General features: G+C 35.9%; 1 protein-coding gene across 1 annotated transcript in view; it reads left to right on the top strand.

The window, feature by feature from the left end:
• Window positions 1-19,524, top strand: part of DMD (dystrophin) — a 1,845,074-nt gene that overhangs the window by 495,608 nt on the left and 1,329,942 nt on the right. The window contains exon 13 of the mRNA XM_081807964.1: window positions 11,062-11,181. Coding sequence (XP_081664090.1) covers window positions 11,062-11,181 — 120 coding nt within the window. The remainder of the gene's footprint in view (window positions 1-11,061; window positions 11,182-19,524) is intronic.

Below are 19,524 nucleotides of genomic sequence, written 5' to 3' on the forward strand. Positions count from 1 at the left end.
AAGCCAAAGAATGCCATGGGATCAAGTCATGCTTTTAGTGACTAGTTGGCTCTTTTCCATCTTTAGTAGGATTAAAAATACGTTATTAGTTACTGCTTTGAAATTCTATTTTATTTCCTTTGACCCTAATAAGTGATTAATGAATGTTTGATGGCTATGGCGATAAAGATAAACATTATAATCATGAAAAAATACTATGCTACAGCCAGAGAACCAGAGAGACCTCTTCTGTGTTTCTCCACTGCCTAGCCAAGTACTTAGTACGTAACTGATGCTCTGTAATTTTTTGGGGGGCCAGACACTTTATTTTTTTAAGCAGACACTTTAAACAATTCTGACTAGTTTTATCACACATGGAAGCCTCATCATTGCTTCCTTGCAGAGACATGAATCTGACAACTTAAATAAACAAAAAATTATGAGTAGGGACAAGGAAACAACTCATAGATGAAGAAGGAACACGTCTATAAGGCAGCTTACTTGGAGAGATATTATCTCTGGTATCCTCTTGCTACCTCTGACATTTGTTCTTTCCTTCTATCCCTGTTTCATTTCCTGTTAAAATTCCTCAATGATTGTAATCCTAGCTAGAATCTTTGTAAATATCACAGAAGATGCCACCAGGAGTCATACCTAGATATGTCCATAGGAATCAAGCTTGTAACCCTCGCTTATGTGGAAAAGGAAATCCATTTGATGGAATCAAATTTTTAGCTGGGTACCTGCCACAGGGTGATCAATTTGTGAGGAATATATGAAGAGAGGACAAGCTGGGCAAACTATACTATCTGTAATCATAAGACTCTATTCTTAAATTTGTGTGCAGAACTGTGGCCTTGTGAGTCACAGTGAACTTAATATAAATTATAAGGACTTTTTGCCCTCTGGCCTCAGTCACAGGCTAAATTAGGTCTGGTTAGCCCTTTTTTAAAACTGGCCTTACAATTTAATCTTTCTTCCAAGATTCTTATTAAGAAAGGAGAGAGAAGGCCTAGAGAAACTGTACTTTCTCTGTTTTTGGATTCCATATAGACCTTACTTGTCCTTCAAGGGGCACAGAATAGGAACAATGGGAGAAAAACATGTATTCTCTCAAGTGGGAGCTCCCGTGACAATATCACATATACAGCATGATGACAAATATGTTCCAAGAGAGAATATCCAGATAGGAAAGATTCATAAGAAAATAGTCAAAACACAGCAAGATGATCAATATGTTCCAAGAGAAAATATCCAGATAGGAAGGATCCATGAGAGAAAAGTTAAAAACAGTCAAGAAACTAAGCCATGCAGAAAAAAGTCACTTGAACCTCTACTAATGCTCAAAACCCCATATTAAACACTGTTCTGATTAGCATTTATTGCTAAAATGACCCAGTCTTCACACTGCTTTCAAACAGTAAGAACATATAGGAGGACCTAACTATTGTGTCTGTGTGTGTGTATTTTTAAAGCAAGCCTTGTGGTAGTAGTCTTTAAAATGTAATAGGTTGAATTCAAGTGTCACCAGAGGGCTAAACCTGGAAGTCAACTGAGTATACACACATACACATACACTTACACACAACAGTGTAAGTTTCTATTTATGTGCCTTATGTTGTGCAGTTATACAAAACAGACATATCTCTCTTATGCATATTTAAGTGTATTAATATCTCTAATATAGAGGCTGTATATTATAGACACTGCAGCCAGACTGCCTAGGATGAAAACATAGCTCTATCATTTGCAAGGTGAATAACTTGGCAGAAGTTACTTAACCATTTTATGCCTCAGTTTCCCCAAGTATGAAATCAGGACAATGATAATGAGGATATCTTACAGGGATGATAAAAACATTGGACACGTAATTGGATAAAAATCAGTTAGAATAATATCTGGTACCTAGAATTATATGAATGACCTTAGCTGTTATTATTGTATAAGACATGTCTCCAAGCTAAATAAGACTGATTTGTGTGATAATAACATTCTTTTGATATAAGGAAGTGGCAAGTTAAATTAGAAAAGGACAATATCACTCTTTATATTCGACAGTTTTATATGCATGATGCTCAGTTTTAATTTTTTAAAATCTACTTGAGAAGGCATATAATTTCCCATCAATATGCTATAAACAAGCAGCAGATTACAAGGATAACATTATAACTAGATATGCCATTAATGTAATTAAAATAATAATAATAATAATAATGATAATAAATCCATGCTCATGTTCTCTTAACAAATCAAGTTATTCCAGCTAAGAGATTACTAATTGGTTCATTAAAAATCACTGAGTACTAATTCAGTAACATTACATTGCTCAAAATATCACAGCCTCATTTTCAAGTACATCAGTACATCTACTGAAATATAACTATCCAAGACGCCATAATCTTAGAGACAATAGCTTTATTTTTTTATTCTTAATTTGTCCTATAATGCTTCTTTATTAGAAGTTTCTGGCTCTGGGGAAGGTAAAGAAAAAGAAAAAAAGGAAAACAGATGACTCTATCTCTCACTTAAGGAATTAGTCTCATGTAAAGTATCTGTTTTTCTAAACCAATACCAATTAATTTCAGTTTCCTTGAATAGGTAATAGGTAATGCAACATTAATAATGTAAATGAATTATTTACATATATAAAACATTTTAGAATGTATTTTAGGGGAAAATTTTTCAGAAGAAAGCCACAACAGATATGATAGTATGAATTTTAAGAAAGTAATTTTTCTTGAAAAATATATTCATGTATCTTATAACAAAATGCAAGACTGTAAATCCATTCTCATATTAAAAATAAGGTTGAATATGGCACTGTGTCTCTTTCTAAGGAATATAAAATTGGTAACTACAGTATGCTATAATTTTATGTTTAATAGTTCTGTTATGAGCAAAATGATTTCTAGTGGAACAACTGGTAGTACTCTGTTATTTAATGGAACTTCATATGGCAGAGATAATTTATACTGGATAACATTTTAGATTCCATTAACAATTAAAGATCTAGGTCATCTAGTGAGAATGAGAAAACTACTAAATTGGATTTTTTGTAAAAAGTTTTATTTATTTATTATTTTATTTATTTATTTGAGAGAGAGAGAGCAGAGGGGAGGGGGAAAGAATCTCAAGCAGACTCCCTGCTGAGTGTGGACTCCAACTTGGGGCTTGACCTCACCAATCTGAGATCAAGACCTGAGCCGAAACCAAGAGTCAGATGCTTAACCAACTGAGCCACCCAGGGGCCCCTAAATTTGATATTTTTATATGATGTTCTATATTTTTGGCACACTAGGAATGTTTAGTAATTAGAAGATATATGATGTGATTATCAAAAGTTTTGGGAATAAATACTGATGCCCAGAGGGACTATTTCCATGGATCTTAGTCTAAGAATTGAATGATAGGGTGATAATGTCAGAAATAGAAGAAAAATCAGCATTTCCTCACCACTTACCAACTCTAAGCATTGTGGTAGCTGATTCTAATGTATTATCTCATTTAAATCCAGTACTAAACCTGTCCTGGAGGGATTGATTGATTGATTGATTGAATGATTTCTCCCTCTCTGTTTTCTTTTTTTAAATATTATGTTCAGTTAGCCAGCATATAATACATCATTAGTTTTTGATGTAGTGCTCAATGATTCATTAGTTGCATATGACATCCAGTGCTCATCACATCACATGCCCTCCTTAGTACCCATCCCCAGGTTTCCCCATCCTCCCATCCCCGTCCCTTCTGTACCCTCAGTTTGTTTCCCAGAGTCCAGAGTCTCTCATGGTTTGTCTCCCTTTCTGATTTCTTCCCCTTCAATTTTCCCTCCCTTCCCCTGTGATCCTTTGCGCTATTCCTTATATTCCACATATGAGTGAAGCCCTATGATAATTGTCTTTCTCTGCTTGACTTACTTCACTTAGCATAATCCCCTCCAGTTCCATCCATTCCGATGCAAATGGTGGGTGTTCATCCTTTCTGATGGCTAAGTAATATTCCATTGTGTTCAATGAGGTTAAGGAGTTGCCTAAAGTAAATTAGATAGTAATCAATAGACTCTGGCTTTTCATCTTGATCTGTCTGCCAAACTCTTTCCCCTCTTTTCCTAGATTCCAAGGAAGTTTGACTCCAGTAGCTATCCTAGAGGCTAGAGCAAATGCAGGCAGTAGCAAGGAGATTGGGCAAGTGTGGCACTTGTTTTCCCTGGCTTGGGAATATCTAGATGGAAGAGATGGAAAGACTGCATTGTAAATCCTCAGACTCAGAGTAAGCAATGCGGAAAGAGCACATTGGTGGTAGCTGCAGATGAAATGCTCAGAATTAAAATGGTTAAGGAAATGACTTTTCAATATTAATCCTGTAGCTCTTTCTTTAAAATTAGGGCAAAAGGAACTAGAAAGGGAACATAGAACAAATTAGGCTTATGATAAGAATAACAGTGATGTTTGAGCAGGAGGATAATCAGTAGAATGGAATATCACATTGACATGCATATCACTTCCTCTGTGCCACGCCTGAAAACTTCCACCTCATCTCTCTCTCCCAATATTCCTATTCTCTTCTTTTTCATTAATTTTTGTCAGGCTAAAAGCATTTTGTAATTATTTATTAGATTTTCTTGGTGTTCACTTTAATTGCTGTTTTCAATGGTGTATCTATAGGCAGGTCGTATGGATGTCTGCATGCATGCATGGATTACAGAGGAAGGAGGAAAAGTATGAGAATTGAGGTCTATTATTTAGTGATTAAGGTCTGTCCTCCTTACCCCATAATATAGCTTTTCTGATCATACTATTTTTTAGCAATGTATGCGATCGCTAGATCAGTTAGTTTAAAGCTACTGTTGTTAATCTCATGTAAATAATTTGGAAGTTAAAGTCTTACTTCTGGATTTTGTGATGAGCACAGGGTGTTATACGTAACTAATGAATCATTGAACACTACATCAAAAACTAATGATGTACTATACAGTGGCTAACTGAACACAATAAAAAAATAAAGTCTATTTTGTCTTATAAAAATAAAATTAAAATAAAATTCATTTTATATTTTTCTAAATCCTAAATATTGGCTGTAACCTCAGTCCTTCATTCCTGGATTTCCAAAAGCACACCCTTTCTGTACTTATGATACCTATTAGAGGATGATAGACAGCAGGAATTAGATGAGGTGAATGAGGTGACTATTGGCTTCTTGCAGTAGGGTTTGAAGTCTTTGTTCTGAATGTGCCTAAATGTGAGATTTTAGTACTAACTAGCTGTTAATGTTTAGTGAGTTCATACTGTGTGCCAGGCAATGTGGTAAGCAATTATATTGTATTCATGATTTCCAACCACCTAAAGAGACAGGTACTCTTATTATCCCAATTTTGAAAATTAGTAATCTGAGGCTTGGTGTGATTGAAAACTTTCTCAAGGTCACATAGCTGATTGGCAATGCAACCAAAAATCAAACCCAGGAAATCTGGCTCCAGATCCCACACCTTTAAACATGCATATATTTTTATTAGTCTGTCATCCATACCATACCCTATTCTACTTATACTCCAAACAAGGCAGGATACATTAATTATCAACTCTGTTTTTAAAACAATTTTTCATATTTCTTGAACCCTCATTTTGCACTTGGGAAGCTTTAGGTGGGAAGCTTTAGGTTTTTAAAATCTTTCAGATGTCTTTGAACATCTTTCAGATATCATTGAAATGGTCTTTAGAGCCCCCTTTTGGTAGCTTAGGAGTTGGATGAAACATAAACTTTATTTCTTTTTTTTTTTTTAAAGATTTTATTTATTTGACATAGAGAGACACGGTGAGAGAGGGAACACAAGCAGGGGGAGTGGGAGAGGGAGAAGCAGGCTTCCTGCTGAGCAGGAGCCTGATGCGGGGCTTGATCCCAGGACCCTGGGATCAGGACCTGAGCCGAAGGCAGACGTTAATGACTGAGCCACCCAGGCACCCCTTAAACATTTATTTCTAATAAAAAGGTAAAAAACAGTGGGTTCTGATATAAAGACTAATATAACTATACAATCACATTTAGTAAGTGGATATCAAAATAAAAGGTCTTCTAGGAAGACCTGTTGAGGTAGCTTTTTAAAAATATCCCGCAAATGTACAACAAAATTACATACTGTATATAGATCCTCCTGAAGAACTAGACTGTACTGTGACCAGTCAGGTTTAGTAAAGTGAATATTGGACTGAAAATAAAATGGCAAATCACTTCCACATCATTTCATTTAGGGAAGCAGGAGATACAGAGCCTAGACCAGTGTAGAGCTGATGGAAGGAAGGAAATAAGAATGGCCATAAGAGAAAAGGTGAAGAGAAAGATAAATTGCCTACCTTCTAATCATTTCTTAAGAAATCATAAAATTTTCTGATTTGGCCAGGATGTTTTTATTTGAAAATAAAATCAATTCATATCCAGATGTATTGCATTAGCTAATTGTCCATAAGTGTCTAGGGATTTTTTTTTTTGTTCCTGAGATGGATTTTTTTTTAAATACTACTTTCGTAGGTGTTGGTCTTATCCCATGTTTCTAGAAACTCTTCTAATTTCTTAAGATTTTTTGCAAATTTTATATTTAATACAAGTTTTGTTCTCATCAGCCTTTCTTTTTGTGTACATTTTCTTAGGCTAAACTAAAAAGCTGCAAATTACTTAAATTTAATATTTTATTAAACATCTTTTAATTATATTAATTTAAAGTAATATGTGGGAGGCAGCAGATGGTCTTAGAATCCATGCAATAGCCCATGATCTGTGTTGTTTCTAGTTATGTGTGTGTGTGTGTACGTGTGTATGTGCACATGTCCACATGCGTGGACTTGATGTTGGCAATTTTATGTTGGTTGATCATTCAAGTAGAAGGAGTAATGAAATAGACTATGCACATAGGTAGCCACTGCCCTTTCCTATTCCATGTTACTGAGTATATACTATGGCCAAAGGAAATATTGTAGAGCCTCCTAGGGAGATTGTGAGAGACCCAACCTTGTTTTTGTGTTCTCTTTCTCTATGTTTTTATTAATTGTTCTTCTTCACCTCTGCACATCAAATCTAGTAATTCCCTAGCCTTATGTATTTCCATTCCTTTATTTTCCAAGCATTATTTCACCTGTGTGCTAATAAAGAGTTAAATCACTTAAGTTGGAGTAAACACCAAAGTGACTCTTCTTCAGTGATCATTCTAAGCCAGTTTTTGAAAAACAACTTGACATGGGTCAGGGGAAGAAGGATTCATTACTACTGATGACATTTGAAGGGAATAGAATTAAAGTCATATTTAAATCATAAATTGTGAATAGGTACTAAGGGAATAACAAATTTGGTCAGGACCTTTAACTACAGAATAATTTATAAGAAATAGAATTATTTACAGAGGCCTAACAAAATCTGTTTGTCAAATCTAAGCATTTTTAATGTTAAATTTCACTGTTGGCCTTTTCTCTTGTCATAAGGAAAAAAAAAAGATTGTTAGTTGACATTAGAGAACAAACATTGCTGACATTTGTATCTATCTAATAATGGTATAGAAATGTAATTAGGAGCCTGAAAAATTTTTTTCATCTGGTAAGTGTAACAAATGCATTACTTGTATAAAAATAATGGCAAGAAATATGTAATAAAATACTTAGCATGTACTTGTGTGTGTGTAAGTAATTTATATGCTTTTAATCAAGAAAAATATACTTTAACAATCATATTACAGCATTTCAATTTGAAGATATTATTTCCTGATAGGTAAAAATGTTAGCATACTTCTCTGGGGATATATCTATATTTAGAATAATTTGGCTCATAATTTCAGGATTAATTAGCAAATCTACTGTAAATCTCTATTGTATAAATCCAGCTAAGAGAAATTCAAATCCATAAGAAGTAAATATTTAATTAAAATTCATTTTAAAATAGCTTTAAAAAATTGTAATGTATTTTAAAAATTAGTAGTCTTGAGAATTTGTGTTTTCTCGAAGAGGGAAGCAGGAAGGCATAGTTTCTACCAATGATCCAGGCCCTTATTCATGGATATGTAAGTGGGCAGAGAAATTTAACTTTTTAATCCCACCTCTCTGTATGTGACATTTTTGCTACTTCTAAGAATCAACTTTTTAAAAAAATGAGTTATAGACATTGGTATTTTATAGTCGTTTGTCTTTTGATGATACTGGGGGCATTAGCAAATACTGTGGTATGCATTCTATTTATTCTCAGAGGGAAGGTCTGGGGAAATAGGAAATATGATTATAATGTTTCAGTGGCTTCTGTTTTGAGGCTATGGAGTGTGCTCAGAAAAGTTAAGTTTAACCCTTTCTGTTTTAATCCCTGATTATGAGTAAAAGAAGAGGTATAATTTGAAAAAATCATAGAAGGGAAAAAGAAATACTGGAAATAACTTAAATCAAATAGTATATGCTAATCTCCTCTGGTGCTATGCACTCTTCAAGAATTTGAGGCACTGTGGAATGCCTTTCCCATGTTCCTTTGTTTCCCTTTACTCACTATAAATCCTGATAGGTCTTATGTTTGATTTTGAAGCTATCAACCCACAACTAACTTTAGTGGTTCTTTGTGTTAGCACTCCTGCAAAAGCATAAAATTTAAACCTGATAAATATGGCAAGAATATAATTTCTAATTATAAAGCAACTAGATAAGCAAAACAAAATCAGAAATCTAAGTGCTGGAAAAAATAAATAGTACATTTGATCACATATGCTTTAGAAAGACTGAACCCGAGTTTAAAATTAGTACTTCACTGATCAAATGATGATTTTCTCAAGTTCCTTTATTAAAATATATTAAAATAGTGAAAACAATAGTTTAGATATAAAAATGTGAACAGTATAGCATTATTTCCTAGTTGTTTTTAATACATGTAATTGTATATGCTCTCATACTTGAATGGTAGGGAGAAAGAATTTGGCCAAATTAAGGAAACGAACTTATGGCCACCAAAATATTATTTTAATTATTTTACAATTTCTGGCTGACACATTTGAAATGCTCCCAGTCCTGCCTTATATAACTCAGAAAGCACAGACTCAACATGACTTTCAAGGACAACTCTGAATGTTAATGTTTCCATTTTCGGCCTCATGGCAGAAAGAGTTTTATTACCCAGTGTACACTCTGGAATGTCAAAGCCGTGATAGGCAGTATAGACTCCACACACAAAATAAATGCATAGTCATTTTATTCTAAATCGCTTCACTTGAAAATATGGCATGAAAATCTAGAGAGAGGAACTAAAAGTAAGTGATTTTATAGTGCTCTAAAATATTGAGACTCAAAAAATAAAAGTCCTGGGATAAAAATGCTCATGTGTTTGAGTTTGTGCTGTGACCAATACCAAATAAGTTCGCTTACATCTACCACAGGGCTTGCATAACTAAGAGCCGGTCTGACAGGTACCAAACATCATTGTTTCACAGGCAAGGACTGCAGATTTTCCAGAAATTAACAGACCTTGTCCCAAACCTACTTCTCCATTCTTATATTATATAATAAAGCATTCCAGGGAGCAAACTAGCTGATTAGACATTTTGCATACCCATATAGGGATTTTCTAATCACAATGAGGGTAGTGTGATAAGGTCTTGGGGGAACTGGAGCTCCCAGGCAAGATGTCTCAGTTCTAGAGCATCCTTCTCTGTTTATCACTCTTTTTACCCTGTTTATCTTTGCAAGAAAGTTGTATACTATGATTTTTAAAAGATTGGACTACTGTTTTATGGTTGTATGTGATGTAAGTGTAGTTATAATTACAGTTTTTAAAAAGCAAATCCCTCCTATTAGATTGTAATCTTTATCCAAACTCATCTGTACATTTGCCCTTACCCCTCCACCTGGCACCGTTTATTCAGCAACAGTTTATTGATCTTCAGTCACTTGGAATATGTAGTGAGGACAAGGGACATCTCTGTTCTAGTTGACCTTATATTCCAGTAAGTTATACAAACAATACATGACTAAACCAATATATAAGAAAATACTGAGTAGTGAAAATATTATCTTAAAAAAATTATAGAGATTGAGAGTAATTGAGAAAGAAATTTAGACAGCATCTTCATGAAAAAGCCCTTCTGGGTAACTGACACTTAAAATGAGTCTTGAACAATACGAAAGAGATATTATTTAGAGATATGGAGGAAGAACACTTCAAGCAAAGCAAACAGCTTGACAGATTGTGGGGGAGAAAACAAGTGTGGCCAAAACATAGTATCAGAGGGCAAGAATTGTAGGCAATTAGATTTGAGAGGTGGACAGGTACTAGATGTTATAAGGATTTCTGGGAAAGAATTTGTATTTTTGTTTTTTAAATTTTTTTTTCGTATTTTCCTTCTTATTGTGATGTGACTCCATTGGCTTTTATACAGAGGAATGACATCTGATTTGTAGTTGAGCAGAGGAGAAGGAACCAGCAAAGGAGTTCAAATACAGTGCTTAGCAAGGTGGGGGGCATCATCAGGAAAGGGTGGTATGTGAAGCTCAAGAGAAGAGAATGAATGAAGAATGGATGTGGGGACCTGGAGCTTGATGGCAACCTTTACAAGAGATGTTTCAAAGGGGTAGTTGGCAAAGAAAATAGTAGGGTAAGGAAATGGCAAGAGTAAGGGTAGAAAACAATATTTTTCAGTGAAGAGGAACAAATAATAAAGCAGTAGCAGGAAGGGTTCGTTGGGTCAAGAGAGTTTGTCTTGTTACAGTTGATCATGGTGAGTTTCAGTGGAGAAGGAGATGCTGAAGATGCCCGAGACAGCAGGTAATTATAGGAGAAAAATCCTTGAAAATGTGAGAGGAGGTGGTAAAAGGTGTAGCACATTCTACCATAATTTCCTCAACAGATTCTCCCTCTGTGTACTTCCAAGTTCAGTTAACAGTAGAAATGTGCTAAGTTTGCTGAGAACCACAGCAGAAAATTTGCTTGGAATGGTTCTGGTTTAATAAAAAAGTTTCATTACCCAAAACATGACAGAAATTAAATCCCACATATTTGGAAAGAAATGATTTTTTTGGCATTCAGTTCAGGAGATTATTATTTTAATTGCTTTTAATTTTTTTTTTTTTTATCTTTCAGGTGCTTCAAGAAGACTTAGAACAGGAACAAGTCAGGGTCAATTCTCTCACTCACATGGTGGTGGTGGTCGATGAATCTAGTGGAGACCATGCAACTGCTGCCTTGGAAGAACAACTGAAGGTCAGATTATTTTCTTTAATACACTGTGTCATTCAAAATAATTAATTGCAATTCAGAAAAAAATTAGAAAATGTATAATGTAATTTGTGTATTGCAAATATTTACAATGCAGTATATTTATTTAAACTAAGTCAAATTATGTCCCATTTGTGCACATTTCCCTTTCACTAACTATCCACTGTTTGTTCACACTAGCTTCCTGGCCTTTGGGGAAATATATGAATGCAGATCTGGTTTTTTTTTAATTACAGTTGAATAACATGTATTAGAGAACTGGTCAGAGGAATATTGTTTATATCTTCTTAAAACCTACAGTTAAAGAGAGGACAAAGGTAAAAAGAAAAAAAAAAACACTCAAAAGGGATCACATTCAGTCAAATTGTGAGAAATCAAACACCTTCATATTTTTTTCCTGGACAACTTCAGTTATAGTCTTGATGAGGACATAGCAGGATATATAAGTTTTGTTGGAGAAGATACTCAGCGTTTCAAGCCCTCATTCAACCTGAGTCATAGTAATTATATCCTTGGAAACATAACCAGCACCTATTAACAAAGAGTAAGGTGGGTATTTTCATATTTTTATCTTTTCTTCCTAATTGGGAACAACATTTTACTGTAAAAATATTGAAAACATTTTCAACAAAATGTATGTACATACACCAAAACATCAACATTAAGGAAAAATACAACTTATTGTTCTGAATGTGATGCACACACACACACACACACACACAACTACAGGTTATACTTGAGGCATTCACTTTACCCATGACATGCCTACCTTTTCTTTGTGATTGTTAGGGGCCAATAGTCTGACATGTCTAAGGATCCACTCAATGTGGGTTTAAATAGCTTTATCAGCACAAGGTTGTTCTAAACATAGTTACTCTTACCCAACCTATAACACAGTTTCTTAAAGCCTTATCTCTGTTTCCTTCTTTCTTTGTGTGAATTGTGTTTTTTTATCCCAGTAAAATGTCATTTCCTCAGGTTACTGCTTTAAACTTCCATTCCAGTCTTTAACAATGGTATCTTCTTCTCTATCATTAAATGACAAAAAGAAAATTCTTGAACTGCTACAACTGAGCATTTAACATATATTAGTCACCCATGTTCATTGCTTATGATTCAATGAAATTATAGGGATTACAGATATAAAAAGGCTTTTGGCACCTGTTATTATAATATATCATCACATATATGATCAGATGCATTGCACACATGCATACTTGTGACCAGCTAAAGGACTGTACTGATAGACCACTGCTACGACCATTTGAAAGGTTTCTGTAGTTCTCATAAAATAGTGTTGTAGCTAATTATAGATGGGTAAAAAATCTAATACTCAGCATTCCTCAGAAGTTTTCAGAAAAGGTAAAAGAAGGCTAGGGGGCAGAAGTTGGGAGGGTGACTGGTTAAAAAAAAATCAAGGCCGACATTTTTCTAAGTCATAGACTATTTCTACCTAACATGACAACTGAGAAACATCCACTTTGGTATTAGCAGACCTAATACAACTAGCTTTAGAATGTAATCATTCCGGGGTGATGTCTGTGGGGCTAAGCCACCTTGAAAAACAGTCTATAGTACTCATAGATCGTGACTGGGTTAGAGCTTACTTAGGATAAATTAAGAGTTGTGGCCCTAAGCTTTTCTGTATTTATTATCTTACTTGCTTTCATTTTTGCCTTATTTTCTGTCTTTATTTCATTGGCTCAAAGATATCTACTAAGATAGCTGTGCGTGTATTGGCTTCTCCTAAATCATACGGACTCCATCTGCATTTGTCCATGATTGCCTCACTATTAATTAGTGTTGACTACTACCTCCTAGCTTTCTCTTTTCCCTGCAACCCCCTTTTCCCCTTTGATACCCTAATTTCCCTCTACATACCTCCTTACTGTGACCTGACTTTTATATAATCTAGACTAGTGTCTAAAAGGGCAGGGTTAGAAGGAATTCTTTGGGGAGAACACCCTGCCTTGAACATTTCTTTCTTCTCATCCCATGACTTTTCCCTGTCTTAGAGGAATCCATGCTTGAATTCTGTGCCTTATTTGACCATTGGTTTGAATTGGTTTGAATTGCTCTGGAATGCTGGGCTCTCATCTGACCTTGACATTTTGGTGATTCTTTCTTAGGTTCTTTGCAAATGATATAATCTAATCTTAACCTAGTTGGATTTTTAAAAGGAAGGGGAAGAGAAAGAGAAGTTGGCAGAGAAGAAGGAGGAGAAGAGAAATAATAAAGGATAAAAAGAGAGATAAACAAATACATTAGAGGAGTCACTTTAACAGCAGCACAAGTATTCTCTGCATATAATAAGAATTCCATGTGTGCTTCAGAAACCACAAACTATTACTATGTCTGATACTGGGCCCAGAGGAATTCTGTTAGAATAGGAAGAATTTTAGGAAAGAAAAACAAGTATATGGACTCCACACAAGGGACAAAACTGAAACAAAAACAAAAACAAATACAAAACTGGCATGGATCTGAGAAGGATCCTCGAGGGCTTTTGTTGGAGCTAGGTCTGGTCATCCATAGCTTATTCCCCTCGACTTGTTAGTCTTGAATATTTATCCCACTCCTTTTTCCGCCATCACAGTGCCTTAATCTGTTTTGCTCCATTGTGCTGAGGCACCATCCAGAGCCCCCACATGGATACCCAGTGGTCTTTAGTCAAGAGATGAAGATGGGGCAAACTAGAAAGGGAAGTCCTTGATTTAGTACAGTAAGAGAGGGATGTGTTCTTATCATCTGGAGTTAAAACTCTGAAAATACTCCTCATAGAATATTTTTATGTGTATTGACTTAATTCTATGAACTTTATTATAAGTTAGATTTTCTCTAACTTTCTTTTAAATATTTTATTGATTTATTTGACAGAGAGAGAGAGTGAACACAAGCAGGAGAAGTGGCAGACAGAGGGAGAGGGAGAAGCAGGCTCCCCGCTGAGCAGGGGGCCTGATGCGGGGCTGGGATCATGACCTGAGCTGAAGGCAGATGCTTAACTGACTAAGCCACCCAGACACCCCATTTTTCTCTAACTTTTTAAAAAGACTTTTAGAAGCCTTTCTGTTAAAAGGTTTGAAGAAAAACAAAGTTAGGTCAGAACATATGCTTAGGGATTCTAAAAGATAGCATGGCTTATGAAGGATAGTATTCTGAAAAGTACAATCTGTTGTAAATTAATTTGATTCTCTCTCAGAGGTTCAACTTGTCCCTCAGCAGTGTCACCACAGGTCATAAACTTGTCCTTAACTTTAACGGTTTCTAGGATGTCAATGCACAGAGAATCTGATTTGTAAGCAATGATGCCAGTTAACTGATTTTATTGAGAAATAGCTTGGCTAAATAACTGAGATTAGTAATTTATGTAGAGTATTCAGTCCTGGAGGACATTATCATATCTCTTTCTGAGAATCTGCCTTCTGTTTTTCATTTTTTCAGTGAATACTTGCTATGTTCTTATTATGTCCCAAGGATTGTGCTGGGTAACAGAGGTAAAACAATGAACAAAAAGAGAATTTGTCATTACTTTCCTGGGTCAGGAGTGAGTAATCTGTGAGCCTGCTGCCTTCCTTGGAAACTAGAAACAATGGTAGCCATTTCTCAGGCTCCCTCTTTGAAATCAAATGCTAATTCCTTTCATCCGTGGTCACCATGGTAGGCATGGTAGGCATGATGAAAATGAGCAAATATTTAAGAACGGACAGAACTTATTTCTATGAAGGAAAGAAACAAGGTTTTGTGACAGCACACTAATAAGACGTCAACTGAAATTTGAGGGCAAAAGATGATTTCCTAGGAAAGTGTTTAAGCTAGGGTCTAAAGGATATGTTGAAGGGAACTGTATAAAGGGCGTGTAAAGGAGATGGGTGGGGGTGGGTAGTTTCCAGGAAGGGGAAATAGTAGATCAAGTGAACAAAGCATCCTCAGGGAACTGAAAAGGGCAAATTTGGCTACAGCTTTGAGGTTCAGAAGAGTGGTGTTAGAGGAGACTTGGCAGATAGAAGGGGCTTACCCAAATTACCAATTCTAATTCTTACCACACAAGAATTAGAAGTGGTGTGTGATGCTCAACTCTACCAAAATTCAATCAACAAAAGTGTACTGAGCAGCAGCTCTCTGCCTGGATGACAGCTGGGACTACAACGGCAAGAAGCAGGGGCAACAGTCATGGCACCTGCCCTTCTGGACCTGCACTAATCAAGTGCAATGAAAGGTACAGTTATGGCCATGGTGAATTCAGTGGGACAAAAATAGACATTGCTGGATGACCTATCTTGCTCTAGAAGGCCAGGAAAGTAGAGGTTAATTAGGCAATAGTAAAGGGTAGGAAGGTGTTCTGTACAGAAGCACAGCATTTATTCATCCAACAAATATGTCTTGCATGCCTTCTCAGTGCCAGCCAAGTCTAAGCTTTGAGGTTAAGCATAGGCAAAGCATACATGATTTCTCTATGAAGCTTACATTCTAGGCACACATCATAATAAATAAGCAAGTTTTATACTATGAGTAAGGTGATAAGAACTGTAAAGAAAAGACTGGGGAGGGGAGCGCTTTTACCTGGAGTGGTCAGGGGATGCTTCCTTGAGAAGGTGGCATTTAAGTAGAAACTCAGACAAAGTAAGGGTGGTGTTTGGAAGGTGCACAGGTCCTATGGGGCCTTTTGTATTTGAAAAACTGAAGAAAGACTATAAATGAAACATAAAGAACACCTATTGTTCTAGGGAGATAGTTGTTTCTAATAAAAAAGAACCAGAAACAGGCATCTAGTTTTAGAGGTTGTTCTAGTGAAAACACCTTCCGGAGAAAAGGCAGAGCTATTGAAGTTCCATTTGTAGATATGTTCTTCTATACACTTGAACACTTGAGAGCCCAACTAGATGTATTAAAGTTGTCTAAGGCCCGGACCAAGGAGATTTCTGGCATATAAAAGGCATTTGGACTATATTGCTAAATGACCTTAATCTTTTTTTTTTTTCCTAATAACAACCTAATTGCCATTTTTTTCTTTTCTTTTCTTATGTTATGTTATGTTATGTTATGTTAGTCCCCACACAATACATCATTAGTTTTTGATGTAGTGATCCATGATTCATTGTTTGCATATAACACCAGTGCTCCATGCAATACGTGCCCTCCTTAATACCCATCATCAGGCTAACCCATCCCCCCCACCTGCCTCCCCTCTAGAACCCTCAGTTTGTTTCTCAGAGTCCATAGTCTCTCATGGTTCATCTCCCCCTCCGATTCCCCTCCCTTCATTTTTACCTTCCTTCTCCTAATGTCCTCCATGCTATTCCTTATGTTCCACATATGAGTGAAACCATATGATAATTGACTTTCTCTGCTTGACTTATTTCACTTGGGATAATCTCCTCCAGTCCCATCCGTGTTGATGCAAAAGTTGGATATTCATCCTTTCTGATGGCTGAGTAATATTCCATTGTATATATGGGCCACATCTTCTTTATCCATTCATCTGTTGAAGGGCATCTCAGCTCCTTCCACAGTTTGGCTATTGTGGACATCGCTGCTATGAACATTGGGGTGCATATGACCCTTCTTTTCACTACATCTGTGCCTTTGGTGTAAATACCTGGTAATGCAATTGCTGGGAAATGACCTTAATCTTAAAGTTAGTGTCTACTATTATGGAGAAATAAAGGTATATCAAAAGAATGTATACAGACAAGCATCCTCTTCTGAAGAAGAATAACCTGGAAAAAACAATTTTAGAACAGAATATTAAATATATGCTTGTTCAGTTTCTCACTCCTCTGATGAAGTTAATAAACTTGTTTACTGGAGGAGATTATGCTAAGTGAAATAAGTCAAGCAGAGAAAGTCAATTATCATATGGTTTCACTTATTTGTGGAACATAAGGAATAACATGGAGGACATTAGGAGAAGGAAGGGGAAAATGGGGGGGCGGAATTGGAGGGAAAGATGAACCATGAGAGACTATGGACTCTGAGAAACAAACAGGGTTTTAGAGGGGAGGGGGGGGGGATTGGTTAGCCTGGTGATGGGTATTAAGGAGGGCACGTACTGCGTGGAGCACTGGGTGTTATACGAAAACAATGGATCATGGATCAACACATCAAAAACCAATGATGTATTGTATGGTCACTAACATAACATAATAAAATTAAAAAAAAATAAAAATAAAAAAATAAAGATTTTTGAAGATAAGAAAGGTCTCTAAGAACTAACATACATTCACTAAAATCAAGACATGAAAACTAACTTTATATCAGATGACATTAAAATAGCTCGTACAAATATTATGTGGCATTATTAAGACAGATTCTTTGGTGGATTTATTAAGTTCAATGATCTGATGGAGTGGCATGCATACAAAGTATTTTGATTTACTTAAAATATTTTGTAAAGCCTTCCATGGCATGTCTATGGATAAGGTGAGCCTTCTTATCCCTCTATGGGCTGGTGGAGAATGTTTGTGTTTTAATATATTCTTTCCTGGTACCTGATTTATGTGGCAGAGAATTGGACTGAAAATGATTGGATTCCTTTATTCACCCTACAGTGTCAGAAAATTTGGGAGAAAGAAGCCATTTGAGGATTTAGCTGGGACACTGTGTACCTTTTGCCTGAATAGGAGGGGTTAATGGATGATTCCCTCTCCCACATGACTTTAGATTTATAAGAATGTCGTATAAAGTTAGAATGTCACATTCAAATGTCATATACTTGTCTTTCATGTTTTAACTCAGGAAGGGTATGTTTATTTGAAATTTTGCTGCTTGTAAAAAGTAATATCTTTAAATCAATTAAGTTTTTGATGAGGAAGGTCTGATTTCCCATCCATACATGAAAATGTAAATACATGTATATAACTGTACACAAATGTGTATATATGTATATATATTTACATTTATGTACATTTACATTTTCTCTAATGAATGGATATATATGTGTATATGATTAATAGTAAATGAAAGCAAATGATATAGATTCTTAGTAAATTAATGCAATCCTGGACATGATGTAGTGTCTAGATTACGAGGACCAATAATTAGATTCTGTGTTGGTTTGAATACACTTTGTATTTTAGCATTTTAGCCAGATTTTAACAGGATGGTGGCATGTAAAGAATGTTTACAGAAGCAGGGATTCTTTAATTTCAAGAAAAACCTACGCAGAGATAAGGGACATGTATTGTCTTGTAGAAAGAGGAAGGCTTTTCTCTCTGTTTCTTCAGAAGATTGTATCAAAAATAAGCTGAAGCTGATAAGCCTGGATAGCCTCTGCCCAGATTTCTTTCCTGAGCCCAATTTATTCTATCCCATGTTCTTCTGGATATATCGAACTTGAAGTCCAAAATGCATCTCAGGCTCAACAAGGTGAAACTTAACTCCTTGTGCCCTACTTCCTTCTAAACTCGCTTCCTTTGCTGACTTCCCCATTTTTGTTACTACGCAGCCATTCACCATGACACCTGTAACAGAAACCTGGAATCATTCCCGACTCCTCCCTTTCCTTTCCCTGTGAGCCCTCTGCATGTCATCAGTCACAGAATTTGTTCATTGTCTCTCATATTCATTGTTTCATCTTTGTTCCTGTCCCGATTTACTCTAGGTAAAGTCCTTGCCTGAACTTTTACCTCTCTTTAATCCAATTTCTGCATTAAAGTCGGTGTGAGCTCTCAAAAGCCGTTTATTACAGTTTCTCCTCTGCTTAAAATCCTTAGTTGCTTTCCATTCTCTACAGAGTCTGATCACTTAGGCCTGCAAAGATTTTTACTGCCTGACCCCTACCTGTCTCTCAATACGTGTCTTCTCTTAGCTCCCACATATCCCCTAACCTATGTTCTATTTCTTTTTTTTTTTTTTTAAGATTTTATTTATTTATTCATGAGAGAGAGAGAGAGAGGCAGAGCGAGAAGCAGGCTCCCAAGGAGCAGGGAGCCCAATGCGGGACTCGATCCCAGGACCCTGAGATCATGACCTGAGCCGAAGGCAGACGCTTAACCATCTAAGCCACCCAGGCGCCCCTATGTTCTATTTCTATAAGCCATTTCTGATACTATGTCACTGTCTTTGTATATGCTATTCCTGTTACTCAGAATAGTCATGTTTGTCGTCTGCTTTGAAAACTACTTTATGTAGAAAACTCAGTTCAATTTTTTTTCTCCGTAAGGCTGTTATTTCTACATGACAACTCCCTTTTTGAGCCACTTCATATCATAATTATGTCTCTGTTGTTTGGAAGGAAAATAGTCTGCTAAAAGGTAGCTGGTCAGAAAGGCTCTAATGTCCTCTTCTCTATCATGGCTTGAAAATGGGGAATGCAATTAAAAGTACTTA

This window comes from Leptonychotes weddellii, chromosome X (genome assembly GCF_054177405.1).
Source record: "Leptonychotes weddellii isolate Sample4059 chromosome X, ASM5417740v2, whole genome shotgun sequence".
Taxonomy (NCBI): domain Eukaryota; kingdom Metazoa; phylum Chordata; class Mammalia; order Carnivora; family Phocidae; genus Leptonychotes; species Leptonychotes weddellii.